General features: G+C 39.6%; 1 protein-coding gene across 11 annotated transcripts in view; it reads right to left on the bottom strand.

Moving 5' to 3' along the window:
• LOC121857224 (protein Gawky-like) overlaps window positions 1–26,984 on the bottom strand; it is a 103,804-nt gene that overhangs the window by 54,117 nt on the left and 22,703 nt on the right. For 8 of the 11 annotated variants that reach the window (XR_006087135.1, XM_042353184.1, XM_042353180.1 and 5 more), the window contains exons 2-6: window positions 21,807–21,881; window positions 20,209–20,324; window positions 16,273–16,395; window positions 9,915–12,223; window positions 9,597–9,801 (exon numbers count right to left, since the gene is read on the bottom strand). Coding sequence is in view for 10 of the 11 variants with exons in the window: in XM_042353184.1 (XP_042209118.1) it covers window positions 9,597–9,801; window positions 9,915–12,223; window positions 16,273–16,395; window positions 20,209–20,324; window positions 21,807–21,881 (2,828 nt within the window). In the remaining variant the exon portion in view is untranslated. The remainder of the gene's footprint in view (window positions 1–9,596; window positions 9,802–9,914; window positions 12,224–16,272; window positions 16,396–20,208; window positions 20,325–21,806; window positions 21,882–26,984) is intronic. The other 3 variants (XM_042353181.1, XM_042353182.1, XM_042353183.1) reach the window with 1 other exon arrangement.

The raw sequence follows: 26,984 nt of genomic DNA on the forward strand, positions 1-26,984 counted from the left end.
AGATTATGTCAGTATTTTTCCCTGGTGGTCAGCTGAGACATACTGGTATACAGTACAGTGATCCCTCGGTTAACGAACGGTTTGGTTAACGAATTACCTTCCATAAGAATCTTCAATTCGGTTAACGAACAAAAATTTGATTAACGAAATCCTTACGAAAATCACGTTTTGTTGTGATCATCAGCTGAGGGGGTACTCAGACAATTCAGTAATCTGTTCTATGTTTACATTCGTTTCCAATGGAGTAAATACCAATAAAGTTATGCTTTATAATACTTATGCATGTTTTATATTAAAATTATTAGTCATTTTAACATTTATTTAACATATTTAAAATATATGCAGTACAGGGAACTAGTTACAAACATATGTAAATATCAATATAGTTATGCTTTATAATACTTATGCATGTTTTATATTAAAATTATTAGTCATTTTAACATTTATTTAACATATTGATAATATATGCAGTACAGGGAACTAGTTTGTTGTGCGCCCATCAGATGCATGAGTCGGCCACAAGGCGTCAGTTGGGCTTTGAAAACAGTGGAGAGCATCTATTTTGTCGGTGTCTTGAATATTTTTGCATTTTTCATTGAAATTATTGGTCATTCTGAAATTTAGTTAACATATTGATAAAATATAGCGCAGTGTTGATTAAAAGAAAATAATCTTTAATTACACCTAGTGAACTTAAAATTTTATTGGTGAAATGACGGCATCAAGCATGGGTCCCCTGAAAGGTGATTTCTCCTCCACCCTCACTTCCTTCTCTTCTCCCTTCTCCTCCACCCCACTTCTAATTCCCACCATCATCAACCAGGAGCCTTCTACACACACACACACCTCAAAGTAAGTGTACTTGACTGCATTTTTTTTTTTTAATTTGTATGTACTTTTCGGTGAGCTGGAACCAATTACCCAATATCCCATTGAAACAAAGGATTCAGTTAACGAACGACCTTCTGGAACGAATTATGTTCGTTAACCGAGGGACCACTGTATACAGTTTGTGGCCAATGCTTACACCAGTCATGAGTCTATACTGTACTGTACATACCAAAACTCATCTCATACAAAGCAGAGGTCAAGTGTTTTATCTACTCAGGACAAAATTATATGATACATTACACCGAACCAGGGAAACAACACACGTAGATCGAAGGTTCACTGTAAATGGATTCTCTACATCTATATATAGCAATGAAATGTATGTTAATATTAATACATTGTTTAGCCTTGCCTTTATAAATTTCATGACTTCAAGATCATCTTTGTCGGTAACAATTAACAACTTCCTTAATACTGTACTTGATAAAACAATTTTACTATTAGTATATCAAAATTAATTAAACACTAAGCAGTGAATAGATGTATCAGATCAGTGCATGAATTGTAAAGAATGCTGAGATCATTAGCCAAGACCATTTCTTTAATTTATAACATATATATGCAGTATAAAACCCGAGTACCGGACTAATTAAGCCACGGCGATCATGTCACTGAGGCGTCCATATCGTCAGGGCGACACAACTGTTCAGGACCACAGCCAAAATAATACACTAACATAGATTAACTTACTTAAGCTCATAATGAATTAGTTCAAGCAAAATAATCATACTTATATTTTCAGGAAGTTCAATTGATTTTTATAGATGTGGGTAAGGTTTCTAGAAGGTTTCAGAGCTGTAAAGACTTTTTGAAGGTTCCCAAGTCCCAACGTATGTGTATATGCGGCACGGCTGGCCTTATGCAGTGCGAGTTAAAAGTGAATGGTGTGGATGGGTCCAGTATACCGTATACTCGAGTACAGTTCAATATTTATGATTTAATCTTTATGCAAATATTATGGGGTTGAACAATATACTGTACACCTAATATTTTTGAGGGGTTAAAAGTGGTGTATTTCCATGGATCATTTACAGTGAATGATAACTACTAGGTAGACCTACCAAGCTCCTTCATCCTGGCCTTACCTACCATACCCCTACAGCAGGGGTACCAAACTCATTTGCCAAGGCAGGCCAGATTTAATATGAGTACACAGTATGCGGGCCAAGTAACATAATTATGAGCACTTCGCCATCACCTCTTACGTGAGTAGTACGACAAAATAAGAAAGGTGGATTTAGTCTGTGCTCGTGTGAAACCCTTACAAACAAACAAACAAACAAATCAAGTGTTTACTTACCTTGATCAATCTTATTGTGTGCTACTGCTGCTTCCTGATAATTGGCACCTCTTGGTATGGACCAGTGCATCAAAGTTTGGCACTAACGACTGAGCTGTAGCAACCTTCAGTACTGAATTAAGGTGAGCATCAGTAAGTTGAGACCGAAGCCGAGACTTGTTCAAGTTCATCACAGAAAAGAGTTGTTCACAGACATATGTACTTCCCGAGCATTGACATAATCTTTGAGGCAAAACATTTAATCCTGGGATAATTTGGTCCAAAATGTTGATAAAATGTGCCAACATCAACACTCGAAAACTTGTTCCTCAACACAGAATCACACTGGAGCTCAATTAATTCTAACTGAAGATCTTCTCATACCTCAGTAATACCAACAGAGTATGGGCCCCGAAAAATGAAAAAATCCTTCTCAAGTCTTTTCAAATCAGCAAATCTGTCTTGGAACTCATTCATTAATTTGGAAATCTTGATGCAGTACTTTTTTGTGATGATATCAGCATGAAACTCAGGTGTGCCTTGCATGGACTTCAAGGTTGGAAAGCGAGAAAGATTACTCTCAGATAGTTGCCGTTCAAAAAGCTGAAGTTTCATCTCAAAGGCACGAATGCAGTCATAAAACTCTGTCACCAATTTATTGCGTCCTTGCATCTTTGTATTCACGTAATTTAAGTGTTCTGTAATATCCACCATGAAAGTTAGATCTTGAACCCATTCATTATCTTTCAATTCATGCAAATCCCTTCCTTTCTGTTCCATAAACATCTGTATTTCCCCGACTTAACCAGTGAACATCAGTGTCATATGGCAGTCCGTGCGTGTTCTCATTTTCCTCCAATAAGCAGTTGAACTGTCTGTGGTTCAGACCTCGCGCACGTATGAAGTTCACCATCTTCATAACAACATCCATGACATTATCCATCTTTAATGTTTTACTACACAACACTTCTTTATGTATAATACAATGCACATTATAAATTTGATGGTTCGGGTTCACAGCTATTAGTTTTTCCTTTAATTTTGTTGCCACGCCATCTTTTCTTCTCACCATTTGTGGTGCTCCATCTGTAGCAAGACTCACAGTTTGTGCCCAGTCAACACCTAATTTATCCAGTGCCCCCACCAAACCCACAAAGATGTCATCACCTGTTGTTGTTTCTTTCATTGGTACCAGTTTCACAAATGCTTCTGTTACCTGCATATTTTCATCCACACCACGTATAAAAACTGCAAGTTGTGCTACATAACTTACATCGGTACTTTCATCAATTGCAACTGAAAATGCAGTAAAGGACTTAACTTTGTCTTTGAATTGACTGTTAATATTCTCTGATACTTCACCAATTCTTTCTGCAACTGTCTTTCTTGAGAGGCTTATGTTTGCAAATGCTTGACGTTTTTCCGGGCAAATATCTTCTGAAGCCATCAACATACATTTCTTTGTAAAGTTCCCCTCAGAAAACGGCTTCGATGACACAGCTATTTCATGGGCAATCCTGTAACTTGCCTTAACACTCTTAAATACTGATCGCTGCTTTTTCAATAACTGCTCCAACTCCTTAACTTTGTCTTCAAGTAAATTTCCACTATATTTATTGTACTTCATAGCATGATTAGTTTCATAATGCCTTCGAACGTTGTATTCTTTCGGCCACAGCAACTTGTTGATTAAATATCAAACATGTTGGTTTTCCATTCACTTCAACAAAAAAGTATAAGATTTTTCCACTTATCCTGTACCTCCCGAAGCTCTTCATTAACTGTTCTTTTCTTTGAAAACATAATTTTTGTCTCTAAAGTAAAAACAATGATCACTGCTCCTTGGATATTTGCAACGTTCCAACTGCCTCGAGCAACTATGCAGGACTAGTACTTGAATGACTGGCCAAGCCAGAGAGCCTGCCGCATCAAGAGTTTTCATGTCTAATACCTGTACTGTACGGAGTGTATACGTGAACAGTAGTCGGTCGGCCGTCTCACAACTCGTACAGTGGCACAACCACAATTAACCATTAGAACTATCTCTAGTCTTATTGTTCTTTCATTGGTGATGTTGATTGAGTATTTTGTTCTAGGAAACAGCAGACTATTTTATTCAGCTGAGGGATACACTCACTATTTAGTTTTAGCTCTTCAAGGTAAGGATGGAGCAGCAAATGGGTCGCGGGCCGCATGCAAGTGTGCCAGGCCGCATGATTGACACCCCTGCCCTAGATTCTTTCTTATGTTGTTGCATCAAGAGCAGAACCTCCTTCACTAACAGTACTGTACAGTATATGCCACTTTAAATCTATAAATACTTGACACAAATGAAGATTTATAGATAACTTTCCTTTTGTTTGTATCAGTTAACATCACTGGTGCCAAGTTAGACTCACCACTGTAGCCACATCCCCCTACCAGGCAGTTAGGTGGTGTTATGGTTATTTTTAAACTCATAATTTTGGGTAGAAATATGAAATTTTCTTCTTCTTTTTTGTACTACCAAAAGGTAGTACTATCTTACATGCACACATAATATTACATAAAGAATATCCCCCCCAAAACACCGTATATATATATAATAATTATAAGGTCAAAAACAGAAAAGGTAATAAACTTTCTTCGGGTGTTAATAGATGACGCTGCGTGGGGGAGAGAGGAGCGGCTGTCTCCCGTGTACAGAAACATTTGAAATATATTGTAAGCCAGCAGCCAAATGCCAACAGTTTGTTATTGGTATTTATATTTATTCCTCACATCTATTGGTATACAGTAAAGCCTTATTATTCGCGGGGGTCAGGTTCCAAGGAATGGCTTAAATAGAGAAAACCGCAATTATTAACTTATACTACCTAGTGCACCACTGTATACCTTTAACAAACAACCGACCGGCCGCGGCAGCACTCGTCCCCTATTTTAACTTGATGTATTTCTCGGCGTATAAACTGAGGTTGTAAGTCCCCCCAAATCATGGGGTCGGCTTATACAGCAGATCTAGATCACGAGCCTTAAAAATTTCTGGTGCATAGCAGCGAGACACTATTTACTACTCTCAAACTTCAATGTGATTTCCTGCCCATTCAGTTGTTTTTCTCTTTCTGAGAACCCATATACAGTAGTATAAAACAATTTTGAAATACAACTTTGTTATTATAAAGACATGAACCGAAATGGCCTAAAATACTAAAATAATAGAACTCCTACAACAGGGACATGACACGACTGTTGTTCACTATTACTGGCTTGATCACCTGTTATTCACCCCAAGGACATTAGTGTAAAAGAACGTGTTGAAATACAAATTCATTATTTAAAACATGGATAAAAAAAAGACCAGTAAAAATGTTAAAATACAATACTGTATAGAATTGAATTGGTTTAGAATCCTCCTCTGAGCTAGTGGTTCCTTCCGGTGAATCCCAGTCCTCCGACTCGGCTTCGGATTCATCGTCATCTTCCCACACCCACATCATCCTCCTCACCATCCAGAGAATTGGATATGCAACATTTCTTTTTACCATTTTACCACCGTTTCTGTTTTTATGGCATTCCAAGAATCTATTTACGCTTCATTGCGTAAATACATACGGCGTGCCCGGTGATGACGTATCCAATCTCTCGGTTCTCGTCGACCCACTCGAATAATTTCTCCTTCAGTTCTGGCCACTGTTGTTAACCTCTTCTCAGGGCACATGTTCTTCTGGGGACGTCTATTAACTTTTCTTCAGCCTTCTTCCACTCTTGAACCTCATTCTCGTTAATGTCAAATTCTCTTGCAGCTGCAGAGTTGTTTGATACTCATAATGAGTCGAGTTTGGGGGTCGGGTTATACACACGACATCAGCCTAGAACTGATATTTCAGCTAAATATTCGGGGGTTGGCTTATACGCCGAGAAATGTGGTAACTAATAATATTAAAACTTTCTTTGTCGGGTTCATCACTGCTGCCTTTTACATTTCACGCCACTAGCACTCACACTAGGCAGTCTTTTAGGGGCCATTTTACACAGACACACTCAAGTTTTGAGAGTACAACACGAGATGCTGCGCGGGGCGACTCACTGTGCTGCGGGAAAAGACTCGGAAGCTTGCCGCCATAGCCACTATCGGCTTACCACGAATCGTCAAAATTGTAAATCGCAAACCCGCGAATGGCGAGGATCTACTGAATATTATTTATAATACGAGTTGATAACTGGAGGGAATTCAGTTTCAGAGGTGGTAACACTGCTCATAGTGAGTAAAGGGGAATAGGTTCCAATCCTTCGTTAATTTGTAAGGTCATTCCATGGTAAGGAATGTTACATTTGGAAACAACTTATTGAACCACTCTCGGTTATATTGTCAAAAGTAAGCAATATAAACAAATGGCTCTTGCAAGATATATCACCAACACTTGACACTACCTCATACAAGTCACATTGTTTGTTTTAACTTAGATTATTTAAAAAGTTGAGTGAGGAACATCACCATGATGCTGCCCCCCTAGTCACTTCAGTAAGCCTGTGATTTGATTGGTTCAGTCAAGGAATGATTCATATCAATAATAAGTTAATTGATAAGGATAGTAACCATACCCAGCAATTTGATTATTCCTAATAACTATTATACTGTTAAGGAAAACGTGACCGTAATACAAGAGTGAGGAACGTTATCTGTGCGCTGTTTATTGACTTATATAGTATATACAGTAAGACCCCACCCCCTCCCCTAAGTCGAACTTCCATAAGTTGGAAACCACCATCAGTTGGACTAGAGTCTGTGGGTCTACCATCACTCACCCTACACCTCACAGCCAGAAATGGTGGTAGCTCCTGATCTGCCACCTCACATCCTTGATTCGAACAGTGAACAAACCAAGAAATAAATGCTAGTTTTAAGTATAACTCAACAGATAAATATAAATGAAACTATATAGTATAAGTGAAACTAGAGTAAAGTAAGTTTAAATGGCCCCCCTTTGTCCCCCAATTCAAGATTCGCCGGTGATAATAATCTCAAAATTCATCAGCTACAATGTAAATACAGTACACTGTAAATAAATACTGTATTGTTAACTTTAATCTTGCCTTATGGGTGTGATTTTTCAGCAAAAAGATGGTCAAAATTACCGGGGGAGGGGAGGAGGGAGCTCTCCATAGTCGTACTAGTTTGAGCCCCATATAGCCTGACTTGGGGGGGGGGGGAGACTCTTATTACTGTTACTGTAATTGTAAGCATGCTAAAAAACAAAACAAAATAAATATGTACTGATGTAAAATTTACATATTAAACTAACCACAAGACAATGCTTGTTTAAGATACATTAACATAAATTATGTGTGTAGCTACATATCAATGCAACAACTTTGGGAGATGTACATACTGATTAAAAAGATAATAATATTTCTAATTGATGGAGGATGTTGCTACAGTATGTATCAATGTTGATACTTGAGGAGTTGGCACAACCATGTCCTCTACCATCTCATCTCTGTCTGGGTTATCTGGAAAATGAAACTCAATATTGTACTGAATGACCCTATCGATCTCTACTGTAACTAACATGGATCATGAACCTCTTCTGTCACTCACTTAATTTTTATAATTGACTGCAACAGAATGCATAGAGAACTCTTTGGTTGCATAATGAACCAATACAAAATTTGCTGGGACTAGTTTTTGCATTGGCTCAACACAGTAGACTCAGGCTGTGATATGATGGCCAGAAGGTTTAACTGATCTGCACTGTTGAATGGCTTAAAGTTGTGCCACATCTCTACATACTGGGTGTTTATATCATCAGCAGACACATTCAGCAACTCTATTTTATGTCATTTGCTTTACCTCATCATTAAAGTTCCTTACTGACCTTACTGTACAGTGACCTCCCAAAACATGTCTGTAGATGTTCCATTTCAGTAGAGCACCAATTCCATCATGAGGGCCTTTGCCATGGTAGCTCTCATGAAAATTCCCTTCAGCAGCAGTTGTGTACAGTATACTCGTATGTTTGTAAAACGATAGAGCTACCATAGAACACCTGTTGTTGAAGTGGGCTGATGGTTCAACAGTGATACAGGTGTAAAGTGAATATCTGAAGAATTCAAATAGTAGAAATAGGCATTATTAAACACCTGAACCTCAAGACTGGATTGTGACACTATTTGATACTACTGCCAAAGCCTGTGATTTCTTGTCTAAAGCCGAGTGATAAATGTTGTCAGTACCATGCCTCACTTTGTACGTGTAACGTGCGTGAAGGGTATTGTGGCATACCAAAGTCACAGAAAATATCACAGGGCTACAGTAGTAAGGTACTAGGATACCTATTTATAAGACAAAGTTATGTTCAGTTTCTCTAATTCATAAGCCGTGTATGGTAAAAATGTTGACAAAGCGTCACAAACGTTACTCCCAAATTACTTAGTGACACTTCAAGGTCATGTCCAAGTTTGATCACACAATATAAGTAAAAATTTTCGGTGACAATTACAACTTATTTAGAAGTCTTTCCAATAAAATCTAATGTACTGTAAATATACCAAACAAATAAATATTTTGACAAATGATGATAAGGAAATCACTAATTTAAGCATGAAATTTTCTTTGGTGAGTTACATATTTCATGCCACACTCACCCTAGACAGTTTCAAAACGTTTTCTTTGCAGAATCATAAAATTCAATGTTTTAGCTTTAAAATTCTGAATAATATATATCAATTCTGAGTTTAGTTCTAAAGGTTGACGACATTTCCATAGAATGATCCTGTACAGTATTATTGTGATGCTGGCGCCGCCGCATCGCTCCAAAACAATAACAAACACTGGCAAAGTATGTGTGCGTGTATATATATATATATCATTTATATTGTATTCAATAACTAACTCACTTTACTCATCTTACTGTTATTTCACAGGCATATACAGTAACCCTTCACAATACCATAATAGCTCATACATGAACTAACAAGTTTGACTGTGCAGAGTAAAGTGTCACTTGTTGTACAAACAGCTATAGTGCCAATGAAGATCAATTTGGTCTTGGGGTCATTCTCATCATTCACCCAAGAATAACATGCAACCATTTCTCAACTGTGATTGGATGACAATATCTGCTAAACACAGTACTGTACAGCTGTAATGATCATTCCTCAACTACACATGCACTTACAGTACTAGCCTGCCTACAAGAAAGAACCACCAATGAGTAAACCTGGGTTCACAGTTAGTAGTTATTGTCCCATTATTTACAGGTGCCGGTCATTATCAACAAATCCAAGTTAATGGAGCGAGCTTCCAAACATAATGCAAGTGACATCCACACACACCTACATACTACTCGACAGACCTGAGAAAAACTGCAGAGCCGAGAGATGCTGGGGTCTCGGCCTCAGCTAGTCCGAGTGGTAATACTTTCCCTCACACAGCAAAACATCTTACCTTATTTTGGTGTCCCCAGCCTTGAAGTTCCATGTCCGATTCACCCCAACCAACTGGAGCACCAGGGCCCCCTGTTGGGGTTTTCGGTTTTGTGCCCCATGATGGTGATGTAATTTGTGGTTCACCCCATCCACCTGATTTTGGCTCCTCCCCCCACATGCCACTACCCGTATCGTGAGGGGGGTCACTCCAGCTGCCATTTCTCCTGAAGTTTAATAAAATCATTTTAGTCATTTCTAAATAAATTCAAAAGGATGATAGGGACTTTACCTTAAGTATATCAAATCTCTAAACTACGACGGGTCACAATTCACTTACGGGTGTTGTCCCCACATTCGCTGATCTGGCTTAATTCCCGCAGGAACTGGCGGTCCCTGCATACGTCCCTGCTGTGGCCCGGGTATGCCTGGCCTACCCATCATGTTGGGAGTAGGCATATCCTTCCACCGAGACACATTGGCTTGTTGCTGTGGATTGCCCCACACAGCTGTACCATCATCCCGTCGTTGTGAGGGCGGTGAAGGTTCCTCCCAACCACTTGGTCCACTTGGTCCACCTGGCTTCATGTCTTTAGGACCATTCCATTGTGCTGGACCTCCTGGGCCACCGGGAGGAACACCGTGAGTAAGGCCACCGTGGGGGCCACTATGAGGTCCACCATGAGGTCCATTGTGAGGGCCACCATGAGGTCCACTGTGGGGTGCACCATGAGGTCCACCATGTGGGCCGTTGTGTGGTCCACCATGAGGACCATTGTGAGAGCCAGGGTGAGGACCTGTATGTGGACCTGAGTGAGGGCCACTATGTGGACCACCATGTGGACCACTGTGGGGGCCAGGGTGAGGGCCTGTGTGTGGACCAGTGTGTCCAACATGAGGTCCTGGTTTGTGAGGGCCCCCAGGTCCCCATTCACTGGGAGGATTTTCAATACCAGATCTCTGTGGCCCATGTTCTCCCCACCCAGCACCACCACTTCCTCCTCCTCCACCACTGCCACCGCCGCCTCCGCTCCAATCAATATTTTTCTTTGGAGGTGCACCACCAGCCCACATATTAGGAGGATTAGGTGTGTTGGCTCCCCACTGAGGATTATTGGGTGGAACACCAGTCCAAACATTAGAGGAATCTGTTGCATCGTCATCCTCTCCCCATGTACCACCATAATTAGTGGCCGGTGTATGACCCCAAGGAGCCTGCTGAGCTTTGGGAGGGGCTGCCCCACCATTCCTTAAATTGTTTTCCCAGAGGTCACATCCGTTGTTGACATTAAGCTTAAAATGGGGTGCACTTGAATCTTTACCAGGTTCTGGTGATCCTGGAAGGTCCCACGAGGTATCCTGGTTCACATTTTCTCCACCCCATCCTTCACTGCTGAGCAATGCTTCCCTGATACTCTGCAGTTGCTGCTCCATGTGACGTTTTTGAGCATCCCCCGACCCACTACCAGCTGGAAGACCTTTCCCTGCAGCTTGTGCCCAAGTGTTATTACTACTGCCTCCTTGTCCGCTGGTACCCTGCTGAGTTTGCTGCTGACTGACTCCTGTTGGTCCCTGCTGCCCTACAGTTCCTCCAGTCTGTGTGTTCTGCTGGCCTGCTGGAGAACTGGGCTGCTGGGCAGGGCCACTAGTTTGCTGTGCTGGCTTGAGGTTACCTCCCTGGGCAGGTGATGTGTTGGGGGCCCCTCCACCCCGACTGGGACCTCCACCCCACTGGCTCTGTGAACCGGACTGGTTGGCACCAGAGCTACCCCACCCAGCCGTTTGGGGGGCTGATCCACCCCACCCATTGGCTGCACTCTCCCCCCCGCCTATGAGACCCAAGCCACGTGGAATGCCCCACTTATTAACTTTAATAAAGCCATGGGGGAAGGAAGCAAAACCAAATTTTCCAGGCTTGCCTGCAGCCTGGAATTTTGATGAAGTAGGAAATGAAGCGTATTGGTTGCAGGTTGCACTTATTTGGAGTAAGCTGGCTATAGCCTGCTTTGTCTCCTGGTTAAAGCTAGGGTTGCTACCCTGGAGTTGGCTATTGGCATTATTGTTGGCCATTGAGCCAGGAATGTTGAGACTGGCCTGTGCAGGTGTGTGTGCTGCAGCTGGTGATGGCTGCTGGGTTGGCTGAGAGGTGTTGTGCAGCGCATGTGTGGTACAGGAAGCCACAGCCCCACCTACACAACAATGGCTTGATGCTGCTCTTACTGTCACAACACCTTGCTGGCCAGAGGGGGTCACAGGTGTTTCCCCAGGGGACCCCCCCAGCCCAGGGGACCCAGGGGCAGTGGTCGAGGACGGACGGCTGGGCCCCGAGGTGCCCTTGGGCTCCTCATCTCCACTGCCGACGCAAGCATCGACAACGGAGATGTGACCACGTAACGGCGTGGAGCTGAATATCACAGACAAAGATTCAACAGGTTGGCAAGGCAAGTATGGGTCAGCTCCAGCCCCATCCGCCTCACCATCTGTAACTGGGGACTCACGGCCAGCTGCTGATACTGGCGTGCTGCTTATTTCATTAGCTGCCACATTGGCAGTGTCATCAGCACTTAAAATGCTCTGGCTGCTGCTACTTTTGTGGTCCACATCCCTTTCACTTTGTGCTTCACACACCATGCCAAAGGTCTCCACATCCTGTCAAGGAAGAAGACAAAATAAAATTTTGTAAAATTATATAATATACAGTACGGTATTGTAAAAATCACACATTCACCAATTACTTAGAAAAATACAGCAGCTTATCTTGTGTCAACTATACTGCACTTGTAAACCAACCAACCTGTGTCATGACAAACAAAAATTATTTTAGTTTGAATAGATCTTTATGCAGTATAGTTTTTAAATCTTTCAAGGAGAAAAAAAGTCAATACACATTTGTTTACCAATGTTACTGGCCAAGTAAATAATATACAGTACAGGTTTTACAGATAGAGGGTGTGAGCTTTTTAATGATACAGTACTCCATATACTACAGTACTGTATACAACAGTTTACAGTTAACATGGACAAAAACCATCATACAATACAAGAAATAGTGTTGGTGTTCAGCAGCAGCTTGGACAATGGATACACTAGGTCCAACTGCTGAGAGAGTAAAAATCAAGATCCAGTCAGCTGGTCATTGGTGCAACAGGACTAACGAGTCACTAAACTCTGAAGATGAACCCAACAAAACACCAACAACAGACTAGTGAACAATGTACTCAACAAGCCCAATACAGGATATATAAAAAATTCATTTATAAATACATTCACATGTCTTTTGGCATTAACCATTTGATGGCTGCCATTTTCCTATCAGACTGAAATGCATTTAAAATAAGAGGCCAGCAGTGAAACAAGGTACAGTACGCCCGGATAATTCGTGGATTTTTATTTCGCGGTTCTCTATTATTTACAGGTGACACCCTGGAGGTACCCAAGAATGTCTAAGGGTAGTTTTAAACTTGCCGGCATTTTCGCTGCCGGGACAGAGAGACATTTGTTCTGGAGAAAGTAACTTCTTTTACCTGTATTGTATGTATGTATGTATGTATGTATGTGTGTCTACACAAACACACATACATACAATACAGGTAAAAGAAATAATTGTCCTAAGGGCAATGAAGGGAATATAAATTACTTTGTACACAAACGTTATTCACGGATTTTGTGATTCGCGGCCATTATCAGCACCTAACCCCCGCAAATTTGAAGGGCATGTTGTACCTAGTGTCAACGTGCTCCAAAATGTTATTTTTTTGCAGCTTTGTTTTCTCCACAGCCTTCCTCTATCTGGAGAGACACAAAGATATTCGAGGCTAATATCCTTAAGCCTCAGAGTGTGCCGCCACTGTCACAAGGTACCGTCCTCTCCTCCACATGACTTGGAGGAACACATTGCCTGTTGAATGGTTTTTTCCTGTTTATTGTTTCTATTATTTTTCTTCTCCCTTTTATTTCTCTTTCCCATTATTGGAACAAGGTTTAGGACCAAAACCAATGTGTTTTAGGCACAAACTGAACAACTTCAATATCATGTTACTTAACAAAGCCCTTAATAAATTATAAAATCATGCCTGTTGATTAAATTTAACACTGAAACATAAAACTTGATACAGCTTCATTTAGTGGGGTGGGGTCTCTTGGTGATGGTAGAGGTAGTCACCTCTATGCTTGGATGTCACACAAATACAGACAGATAAAGAGAGAGAGAGAGAGAGCACTTAACTTGTACCAAACAAAGTGCATCTGGGGGCCACAACAGCCACCCCAGCTGACTCTCAGGCCCCACCTAGCATGCAATTTGAATTGTCAATCTGAATAACAATTGGGTAAGCAAATCCTGTAGGGGTATGGGGGCTCTTTATCTTGTGTCCTGGTAACAGGAACCTTCCAAAAACTGGCCAAGTTCTGGAAAAAATTATTTAAAAAGAACTCCCAAGTAATTCCCAGGTCGAGCGGACACATTTCCAACCATACCCCACGTGTGACTTGTATATTTTTTTTTTCAACTTGTAATTTTGGGTAGATATTCATTTTCTTTTCTTTTTTACTCTTTTACATGCACACACAATTCTACAAACAGAAAGTGGCTATATAATGTTTTAAGCATCTATGAGGGAGTCTCCACCATGAACCTATGTGGTGAGTGTATGGAGGTCAGATTAAGAGCACCTTAGTGAAAGAGTCGGTGGAGACTGTGACACTTGTATACTTTGCCTTTTTTATGCCTTCATTGTTGTTGGAAATTTGAACCGCTTCCCTTGACGATAGTATTAATAAACTGTGAACCACTATTGTGCCGAGATCTTTCCGATGCAGTACATTTCATTTCTCGGGTCAAAAGTTTGTGCCAGAAAATCCTCCTCTTGCAGGAATTTATTTTCCACAGCAACGACGGGTGACTATAATAATATAACCCTTAGCCGTAAAGTATAGTGGGATGTAAACCTCAAATGTCATAACAATAAACCAAAATTTGAGGATTAATTGTATGTAAAGCGTGTGGGGTGTGGCGGGGTTCAAGGTCAACAGTCTCTGACCAAAGGCAAACAAACTTGTGGAAGCTGGCACAAGGATGCCACCTTTACCAATTTGAAATCAGTACTATAGTTTTGTACTCAAATTTTCCCAATCCACCTCTGTTTAGTACAGAAAATAAAGGTTATTGAAACAATTTACTGTAAAATTATTATGAACTACTGTATATTAATCTTTATTTGGATTTTCTCTTAGATGATAATTGGATACGACAACAACAGCTAAGTGTACCAACTCTTTCAGTCCTTTGATAGACGAATTGGACGTTAGCATAGTCAGGGACAAGGCTGACATGGCAGGTACGAAAACCTTAATTGTTGGCGATTCCCAGGTACGGTACCTGGATAGAGCTTTTTGTGGTAAAAATAAAAATAGGATGAGGGTGTGTTTGCCAGGAGCTGGGGTGGGGGATATAGTTGACAGGATGGACAATATCTTGTCTGGTAATGGGAACAAACCCATTATCTGCCTCAGTGCAGGAGGCAATGATATTGGCCGGTGTAGGAGTGAGGAGCTCCTAGATAAGTTCAAGGCAGCTATTGACCGTATTAGGGTGAACGGAGAGATCACTATCATATGTGGTGTCCTGCCTAGAAGGAGAGTTGGCAATGAATGGTTGTCAAGGGCAGTTGGTGTCAACGGCCATCTTGACAGTTATTGTTATCAGTCCCATTCATTGACAACTGGGACAACTTTTACGGCAGAAGGGACCTTTATGCTCGGGATGGGGTACAACTGTTGAGGGGTGGCAACCCTGCCTGGCTCCCTCGAGAGAGCAGTTCAAAGATGTCGAAGTCTTTAAACTGCTAGAGGAACATGGGAGCACCAGGGTGGAGGAGACTGCAGTGGGAGCGGATAAACAAAGTTAAAGGTTATAGTGAGTTATTAATTCCCGAGTCTTTGTAAGTGTTGTACAATATACTACACCTAATATTTTGGGCTCATGGAGTGGCAAGTTTGCCACACTCTTGGTCACAGTCTGTAAACTAGACAATTCTTACCATACATATTCTTTTTTTCTCATTAAAAAGGATTTTTTTTTTAATGGGGATTAACCCACCCGAGCACAGGTCACTGACCCACATCAGGGCCCGGGGGGTGAAAATGTAGTAATAATGATAATAATAATAACAATAACAATAACAACAATAATAATAATGATGATAATAATAATAATAATAATAATAATAATAATAATAATAATACAGCATAGAACCATAAAGAAATAAAAAATGAAAAAGATCAATAGTGAGAAACAATATATGTATGTTGTGTTGTCAATAGTAAGAGAAACAATTGAGACCCTGCAGTTGTGTGTAAATGAGGCAGAAAGTCAGATCATCAACCTGGGACTTGGTCACATATGGCAGCAGGGTCTACAACACATTATGCTTCCAATATCTTCCCAGTACCTCCCTGTTTGATAGCTGCCTAGTGCCTGCATGTATAATATTAAAGTTGGGACATCACTCCTGTATACTGACAAAGAATAACCAAATATCCCAACCGTGCAATCCTAGAGAAGAGTAACTGAGGCTCACTTGGTGGTTCTGAAAGTTACTAACAAGTCTGAACACAACAAAACAAGGCACAGCTACACCTGTCATGGTGAACTTGCAGGGAGATGGTCCATAATAATATACATGTTTTGACCAACTTACTGTAGAGGTATCAGGCACTTTGTTGGTAGGAAACTCAGGATTTGGCAAGTTTGTGACCGCGTCGGCCTGGTGTGCTTCACAGTGGCTGTCCATCCTGGTGCACAACTCACCACCTACACAACACTAGAAAAATAAAATAAAATAAAATTAGTAAAATATACAAAGTAAAATTTTTGAGTAAACAATGATGAATGAAATGAAGAAAAAGGCACAAAGCCAATTCAGTGTCTGAAAAATTCCAATAAAAATAATTTTAGTTTGGGTCCAATAGGAAATGAAGATAAAGCACACACAGACTAATTCTCTCAGTACATGACCCTGAAGTGTGGCTGGCACTACACTCATTTCCTCAACTACAGTATAAAGTAAGGTACAGCAGCCACTCACAAAAGAGGAGTACTGTATCCACTCAACTGCCACGTCCCTGCATTTCATAGAAGGTACTGTACGTCATCATATAATGTTCAAGTTTACAGTACTTCATATAATGTTAAAATGCATTACTGTACTGTACTAGAAAGCAAATGAAGTGAAATACATTAAAAACACCTGATACATCTTGACCTTTGACCCCATAATAAACTGGAATACAGAAAAGGCTCTCAAGATGCACCTGACTCTCTACTCTCAACTGAATACTAAGTAAGTCCAAGCTCAATTTTGTTTAGCAAATTAAAACATGGGTTACTGTATACCTACTACAACCATTAAATAAGCTGAGTCTGTAATAAACCTCAAACCTTCAGCTCTCATGTAAGGCCTTTGTAGAAAATTATTGCTTCCTCCTTTGAACTGGAAGCATTAAATTTCAGTTCTTTAAAACACCCACGATAACATGACTAACACACAAGTCAATTGTATGTTAGGGATAAAAACTTAACCACTGCACAGAAACTAACATGATGGAATAAAGGAAGAACGGGGCAAAATTATCTTGCCCCTCAAACTTATCAAGAGAGGCTTAACAAATAATTCAGCATGACCAGTGTTACATTACATACTTATTGGAGTTCAAAATTCAAATCCACATCAGAGGCCAATTTCTTTGCTAAATAAAGTACCTCCTACCCTTGAGATTCAAATTTATCTTTAATGAGCTATTAAAAGGTAAAGAATGTGGCTTCACCTTAGTGCTGTCCATCTTATTTCACAAATTTGTTTGAATAAAAAACATCTCGAGTTCTTCAAGTGTACTACAACTGTGACTCAACTACTGAACTGATATGCTTTTAATGTTAGAGGACACCCTTTGATGGTTGACATTTGTTTCTCGATATACTACACTATATTTTATACTTACAACAAGCTTTTAGTGTGAAATTGCAAATGCGATTATATCAACTGGTCTAAGGTGTTATTATGTATTTTGCCATCTTGTTTCCTTCCTCAAGACCTTTGATGCAAGATCATTTGATTCTAATTCTCCTCTGTGATTGGCTGAATGACCTTGCATAATATGAGCTCTGGAATGAACAAGATGATGGCTGAATGCTAAGCAACAGTACAGTATGTTCAAGCAACTAGAGGAAATTGTTGGATAAAAACACTGGGAAACAACTGTTGTAATCTTGCCGGGATTCCACAAGACACTTTCAATTAATGTATTATAATTTAGCCAAGCATGGCCATGATTCATGAGAAATGTTCATGTGTAAATGCAAGAATACACACTTTAAATATTATGAGTAATTACTTCCTGTTCAGATAGCAAAGAGATGCACCGAGAGCAAGTGTGTGCTTTAAGGCAAACCATTATTTTAACTACAGTCAACCCTCGCTTTACGCGGTCCCACTTTACGCGTTTCCACGTTTACGCGGTACCCTGCTGAACACGGAATGCTCACTTTCCGCGGTGTGTGTACCCTTTCACGCGGAGAGCGGCGTGAGCAGGGTGCGCACAAGGTCGCCCAGTCATCAAAACATTACCTAGTTCTTCACCCGCCACCCACCACAGCCGGCCCAAGTCAGTGATAATGATAGTGAGGATATGGACTTATATGGACTTTGAGGGATTTGACAAAGAGGCCCTGCAAGCCTCTGTGGTGGATAGTGATACAATTGATACAAGTGATACAGGTGAGGGCCAATAATCTGCCCTCTGCCTCGGAACCAACCCCCCATCCCCGTGTGCCCAGCCATCTTTTCTACTAATGTAAGTGTTAAAAAACCTAATATTATTGATATTTCTCTTAATTATTAATTGTGTGTGCATACCATCATAAAATTAAGAAGTTATTTTTACTACAACGTAGGTATTGTGTCTGAAAAAGTGGAGTTTGGGGGTCGGCCCAGTCTCTATTTCAATTAATGTTGTTCACTTTACACGGGCCACCGTGGGTTCAATTGACCGCGTAAAGTGAGGGTTCACTGTACTGCATAATTTTGATAAAAATTTCACCCGTTTCTTACACAATACAACACTTTTCTTTGCCAATTTAGATAAACAATTTCAACTACTAGCAATCAACACACAAATAATCAAAACTACTTTATCTATGACCAGTTCAGCCATCATTTGTACCAACACAATGTACAGTATATAAAGTATCCTGTGGCATCCCTCATGAAATATTCCAGGAAGAATTTGAAAGTTATATTCAAATGCAAATCCATGTAACGGTACTCTATATATCAAGTATATTTCTACAACAGCAGGTACCCCATCTGATTTAAACTGGTTATATAATAAATAAGGCTAACTTTCAGTACGTAAGTGAACAACCTGTTCGCTAACAATGTGTGAATGAATTTAAAGTTTAACTCCTTCACTCAAAGGGGCTGATATGGTCACCAAACACTACATCAGAAGGGGTGTTCATGCCCACCTTGTGGTGGTCAGTCTCTTATTAAACAAGGAGCTAAACAGACCAGGCTGATCACTCAGAGGAAATAAAACAAATAAATACAGTACCCTCAATACTCACCCCAGTACATGAATAAAAATAAAGTTAAAAATAAAAAATCTGACTCGGTCTAGTGGGATATGAGTGTCTTAGAATAAAACTAGTGCCATATCCCCTTCCTGGGTACAGTACAATACATCCTTCTGATGTGATGCTTGGTGTGAGGACATACCTCTGACTGAAGGTGACTCAGGAGTTACTTTAACTTTATTAAAACACTTATTCATATTTTCAAATGGAGTAAACTGTAAATATATGGAAATATTTCTACAATGTATATCCTATAAATCATTAGATAATACAAGTATACTCAAAGGCAAGAAATAATATAGGTATTACACTGAACCCTCAATAATTCAATATTCATAAGCTAACATTTCAGTCCCCCACTATTTTTCAATATAGTTGTCCCAAAAAATTTTGGTGTTAGTCTCGCAGTAATGCCTCCCAAAAGAATTTTTTTTTTAATTGAAAAACAACAAAAATTACATGAAATACACAAGAGCACAATATGTATACAAAAAATACAAGTGGAAGACGCGCACATAAAGAAGTGTTTGTGTTTAGTATAATGTTACAGTACAGTAACTATTTCAGAATTTGCTAACTTTAACTGAATTTCTGGCTTTATTTTTTCTTTTGTGCGGTACAGTAGTTTCAATATGTTGGTATAATTCAATATTTTGAGCGGATTGATTGACCCAGAGCCCCAGTGAGGGTTAAGGGTAGAGTAACTACAACACCTTAGGATGTAAACAAAGGGATAAAACACCTGAGGTAGAGGGAAAATGAATGAAAAATAAGTAAAGGAAGGTAATTAAGACACAAAGAAATACAATACAGTGCAGTATGAGCATATACAGTACTGTATGTTCTAAACTTGTGCTACACAAGGCTCTACGGATAACCAAGTTCGAGATGTTATAAAAGTAAATACTGTCCACACACACACGTGCATAAAAAAATATATTAAAATATATTATTTTGCCCTTCTTTTGGTAATCATTTCCCCTAAAGGTGGCGGACAACTCACCTTGACTATGAGAGAGAAGGCCTCTGAATCCGAGCTCCCTGAAGAAGAAACACAGAGTGGACTGACCGGGCAGTCGTCTACACACTCTTTGGCTGACAATGCATAGAACCTAAGATCTGGAAGGCAAACTGAGCTTTAGTACAGTATTGCGCTCAGCAATATATGAGCCACAAATGTTGATACTATACTATACTATATGTACGTACTTGGAGAAAATCTTCAATCTTGCTCGTACCGTTTACAGCAACACTAAACTCTCACTAATTACATATTCACAATTTCCTATTTTGGAATATTTATTTATTTTGAGCATACAGCTGTACTCAAAACACTTTTGTGTTACTCTCACAGTCATGCCCTCAGAAAGATTTTCATGAAAACAACTAAATAATTAAAATAACAGAAAATACATACAGTATGCAGTACCTATCTTATATTAAAATAAAAGGCAACAAGTGCAAACTCTTCAACAGACCACTCACCACCAGCAGCTAGCCAACACACACATCTATACACCATTGTTACCAATTTTATGATAATACAATAAGGTTGTACGAGAGCATAAAAGAATTAAATAAAGTGTGGTAACGAATGAGCTATTGAGAAGCTTGTACAGGGTGTGTGTGTGTTTTTCTCTCCCTCTGTTGTTTGTAAAGTTGTCATTAAAGTATTAAAGTCTACATTCACCTCTAAACTTACACTCTAGACGTGGGGTGACATCTCAGTACAGTCGACCCGTCAATTCGGACCCCTTTAATCCGGATTTTGGATAATTCGGACGAAATCTGAACTAAGCGAGGGACTGTCCGTATCAAATTTCTGGTTCTGGGATTGTCCGATGGATGGCGCGCGTGCGCCAGACCGCCATTCATTGTTGACTTAGCGCCATATTTGAGTATCAGTGTTGTGTTGCCCTGCAATTTTCGTTGATATTTCAGTGATTAGGCATCTTTCAGCCTTGTATTTTACATCATGTCTTCAAGGGGGAGTAATAAGCCAAAGAGGAAGTATGTGACCCTTTCTGTGAACCAGAAACTGGAACTTATAAGGAAGTTAGAGGCTGGTGCCTCGGTGGCTAGAGTTTGTGACGAGTATGGTGTTAAAAAGAAACAGTTTTGGACATACACAAGGCTAAGGACAAACTCACTGCATTTTCTTTGAAATATAATGCAATATTATGCAATATTAACCCCTAAGTCGGTTAATTCGGACAATCGGCTAAAACGGACATCCTTCCACCCCCTATTAGTCCGAATTAACGAGGGTCGACTGCAATTACATAGATACATACATAAACAAATCGTCGTTACACTAGTCTAAACTCGTCAACATGATCCGAGTTGAACGCCCAGACGAATTTTTTTCTTACAGGTTTTATAAGAAAGTGCATCAATTCACGGCCAATCGTCAACTGACATTACGTTTGGAGAATTCATTATTTTGATGGACTCAGTACCCCAACAATATCAAATTAGTGAGGGTTCAGTGTACAGTACCTCAAGACTTTAACATAATTAACTATTTATGCAGGAATTATTGGATTTACAGTATAGTTCTATGATTTTTCTTATTAAATTCCAAAAGCATAATACACTCACCTCCTGAACTTGGTACAGATAGGACATCTTGGCACGAAAGAAGAGGGTTTGGATCACATATGGGTTTGGAATTATCTGCAAAAAAAAATAAAAAATGGTCCAAAATTAAGATACACAATGATAACCTTGCTTCATCTAACCACTAAGGGTCTACCTCATGTAACCACTACAATCACCTCTAAACCACACAGCATTCTCAGTATCTTCAATAATTATCATAAGAGCAACAAAAAAACAGTTCTAAAATACCATATACAGTATATCTATATACAGTGGGGTATGCTATAACGAACAGATCCCACTACGAATATTCCTATAACGAACGGTTTTACCTATAAAATTGAGAATGCTATAACGAACGAAACTCCTACAACGAACATAATTTTTTTTTTTTTCCCAATTTATTGTTTTATTATTACAAATATTAATGATATTCTTTATTTCAGGGGTTTAGATGCATATTTATGCACTTTTTTACAATTTTTACAATTTTATATTATATTTTTCAGTGTTAAGTGGCTGTATTTGGGGGCCTGGAACGGATTAATCCTATAACAAACGAATGCTATAACGAACAAGGTTCTGGAACCAATTAGATTCGTTATCGCATAGTACCCCACTGTATATAAAATTCCTGCTGCTCAAAATCTCAATATACAGTACTGTAAATTCTGAGGCACTAAAGACTCAACCACAATATCTACCTCACCGGTTTACTCTCATAAATGGTAACCACAATGGAGTGATCATGAGCCAGATTACAAGGAGCATACCTATGCTCCCTTCTGACACATGACTGAAGGCAAATGGTCTTACAAACATGACGTAACCCCTGGCATAGCACAGTCATCACCTCTACAGTACCAAGTGGCTGAGAGTTATTGCTGGACACTGAACCTCTCATAACAGCTGACAGTCATCACCACTCACCTAACCTAAAGATTCCTCCAAAGTTAGTGAGATGACAAGATCACTACAGCATTTCAACTGTTCTGAACCCAATGAAACACCACAAGCTTGCCACTGTTCTAAATTTAACAAGCGGTCAAAATAAGACAAAATCCCCCAACTAAAACTTGAACAGTTCTGCCTAGCAATACTTCTGAATGTTAACAGTATAGTACCGGGTAATTCAGCCCAACACTTATAAATGCAATAGTTTCCAAAAAAAATGCACACAAATTAATAACCATTTAATTACAGCTTTCAAGTGTATGATGCCCCATCTGCTCACAAGAAGTGTATATACAGTACCAGTATTTTCTAAGACACCTAATCTTAAGAACTATATAGCTACTATATATGAGGCGACTAGCGTAGGAGGGACGAACTCGCCAGTCCCCCAAAAATCTGTTTTCTATGGTTTTGAAATTTTCCGGCTTTATCTTCCCAACTGTGATGTCAGGAAGTGGCGAGTTAGTCTCTACTCACCGTTGTTTTTGTATGGCGCTGTTATTTTACAGTTTTAAAACCTTTTTTTGTGCATTTACTCAAAACTACAATTTGGCGAGTTCGTCCCTCCTACGCTAGACGCCTCATATGTTACTTGATTCTTGTTCAAGCTAGTCAAACAAGGCAATTAGTATTCTAAAAACAGAAGAGACTTTCCAACAATATGCATCTGAATAATAAGCTATACTGTACCACCAAAACCTTTACTTGTGAGGGAGTGAAGGTCAAGAACAGAGATACTGTAGTGGGTCCCATGCTCCTCACATAGCAGTGTATAATAAACCTTAGTACAAAAGGAAACAGTGCGACCCACTGCACTTGACCACTTTATCTTCCCTAACTGTAGTTACAAACCTATTCACAGCTGGGTGAACTGGGGCTACCTTAGGTCCAAACCAGCAATCCTAATTAACATGAAAGATTTGACAAGAATCAAAATTATTTGACACATGAACTTGTATGAAGTTCAAATATAATAGAAAGTTAAAAAAAGGTGAAAACATTTTTGTACGGTCTAGAGTGGCCACCCCTTTAAGATGTAAACACTATTCTATCAAGGAGGAGGGGATGTGCAGCACAGATTAATTAGCAGCATGGTGTCTCTGCTACCAGTAATGGTATTTTTAAACCTCCCAAACATGTCCTTCAGCTCTAAACATGGAGATAAAGGCTGCCCTCTACATGAATTCAAACATAGCTCGTGCACACCAGTTGCCAGCTATGGACTGTCATACTGTCAAATTCCAGGACTAATCTGCACTCTCCATTATAAACCTATCCTAATACTATTTTAAGGTATACCAGACCTACTTTATGTATTACAAAATGGACGTGTTCTTGTGAAAGTGGCTGTAACGTGAACTTCCTCAATATGAACCATTTTTTCCCACACGCTCCAATTAATTTTTTTGGTCAATACAAGTAGTACAGTAATACGTACAGGCTTTACAAATGGCGATACACGTAGTATACATTTCTTAACACACGGGTATTAAGTATAGTTTAGACATTTTAAAATTTTACGTACGATAAATAATAGTAAATATTGTACATAAAAATACCAGTACCCGAACATAAGTTTTAGCAATGGCACCAAGTTTATCTCCAGCATCAAACCTCCATAAAAAACCTCCAGAGTAATTCCTTTATGTACAGTACCGTACATTTTGCAGACATCTTGAGGAGAAATACACATGTGTGGGAAAAATCGTGAAAGAACAGCAGCTACACACGGAGGCACACCATAAGCAACACTCCCAAATTTAAAACAAAGCCCGCTACCAACATCACCAAAGTGCAAATACAATTTGAATTTCTTAAGATAAATATAAAATTTTGAATTTTTTTTTTTTTTTTGCGTTCAGTGATTACAAATATATACAGTACTACAGTATAGTCTCGATTTACGCGGATTCGGTATACGCGATTGGTCATTTAAGCGACACCTTGCCAGACAATCAATTTTTATTTACACGGTTCATTCCATCATTTACGCGGAAAGTGGCGCGGGCAGGGTGCGCACAAGGTCGCCCAGTCAACAAAACATTACCGAGTTCTTCACCCGCCACCCACGGCCCAAGTCAGTGATAGTGAGGATATGGACTTTGAGGAGTTTGACAAAGAGGCCCTGCAAGCCTCTGTGGTGAATAGTGATACAATTGATACAAGTGATACAGGTGAGGGCTAATAATCTGCCCCATCCCCGTGTGCCCAGCCATCTTTTCTACTAATGTAAGTGTTAAAAAACCTAATATTATTGATATTTCTCTTAAATATTAATTGTGTGTGCATACCATCATAAAATTAAGATGTTCTTACTACAATGTACGTATTGTGTCGGAAAAAGTGTAGTTTGGGGGTCGGCCCAGTCTCTGTTTCAATTAATCCCATATGTTCTGTTATATCGTTTACGCGTTTCTCGTTTTACGCGGACCTCCACGGGTTCAATTGACCGCGTAAATATAGACTATACTGTATATATATACTATATAATTATCTTTTTTTATTTCCATAACAGAAAATTTACATTCCACATCCTGATTTTAGTGGTAGCGATTTACAATGTCTAGAGGAATAAGTTTTCATAAACAATTTCCGCAAAGCCAGGTCCGGTGTACGTACTCCAAAACTTTATGATTTAAATTCTCAGCAATAAACTTCCTGTAATTGGTATCAAGAATCACAAATGTGAGAGGGATCACTGCATCAAGGCTGACCCAATCCAAACAACCTAAGTTCTAAACCTTGGTCAGAGAACAATGAAGAGCTTGTTGATCTACGGAACAGCCTTATACCCTGTATAATGTTCCTATGAGGAACAACAGGACTTCCCCAATATTAGTCACAGTTCCATGATAACCGCAGAGCAACACAAATTCAAGGGTTATGCAAAACTACAAAGCCTCAAGGGGATGATGCCACAATGCTGTCTCAGAAACAATATCTTACAATCACAGAATGGATCAGGAGAATGGTCATAGCTACTGACTCACCCACTGGAACAAGGGAAAAATCATACAGTACTACTGCCCTGCCACCACAAACCTGGTACAGTACAGGTACCTTACTGGTAATGTGGGACTACACAAGTATATCTCATGAGCCCTTTATTATAAAATGGGATCACACAACTAAGCTTGATACCAGTACAGTACTATCTAGTATTGTACAATACAGCTCCTCCTCGACTTACGACCTGCCTCGGTCGTACCAAAATTTTGTCAAATTACGTATTTTCAAGATCCCAACGTCAGTACAGACAAAATTTTCGTTTGTAATTCACTTTAAAATGGTTGGCAGGCTTAAAAGTGAGAGTTTTGTGGTGCTGAGAAGAAAAAGAGACACCCATTTTAGATTTTCTATGTATTATTTAAGGATTTTCGACTTGACCATTTCAACTTACGACCTGGATTTGGGTCCCTAACCCCGTTGTAAGTCAGGGAGGAGCTGTAAGTATATAAAGCAGTGCCCGATTGTGTGGTTGTTAGCTATGCACAGATGCTGTTTTAAATATGGCTGAAATTTGGCATTGAAGTGTGCATTTAGACCACAAGTGTCATGAAAACAACATCTTAAAGGAATTCTGTCACTGATCCACACTGGCCTTGGTGCTGATCCACACTGGCCCTGGTCCACTTTTACCCTGTAACTGCATGAATCAGACCACATAACTCCCATAGTAATTCAGGAAGTAGCAACAATTACTGTTAAATTAGATCTGTATTTAAGTACTTTACATAGATATACTGTACCATATAAACTTCACACCCGTCAATGCTGCCCCAGCCAGTGCAGTATTAAGAAATGACATGACTGGTGAAACTGATATTCATAAACAACAAGATTTTTCTAAGTCCACAAAATAATGTTGTAACAGTAAATGTTTCTTCAAGTTACCTGTGGTACTGAATTCCTAGCTACAGTAGAGTAGTACTGTACCACAGATTGAACCCCAATTTAACGGCATCAACGGCAAATCCAATTTACCCTGTATAAGGGGGGGGGGGAAGGGTCTTTCTGCCTTTTTAAATCATAAATTGTTGAGGAACCAACACCATAGATTTCACAAAGTTGAAAAACAGACGACACTCCATGGTTTAATTTCTGTAATATTTCAACCTTGTGCACAATGTTCTGGGAAGCTCTTTTCTTTTTTGGGTCACTAGCAACTACAGTGGGGTCTTCAGGTCACTTAAGAGGCCATAATTGATGCAGAGAGAGTAGAAA

Source organism: Homarus americanus, unplaced genomic scaffold (assembly GCF_018991925.1).
Source record: "Homarus americanus isolate GMGI-L3 unplaced genomic scaffold, GMGI_Hamer_2.0 scaffold20465, whole genome shotgun sequence".
NCBI lineage: Eukaryota > Metazoa > Arthropoda > Malacostraca > Decapoda > Nephropidae > Homarus > Homarus americanus.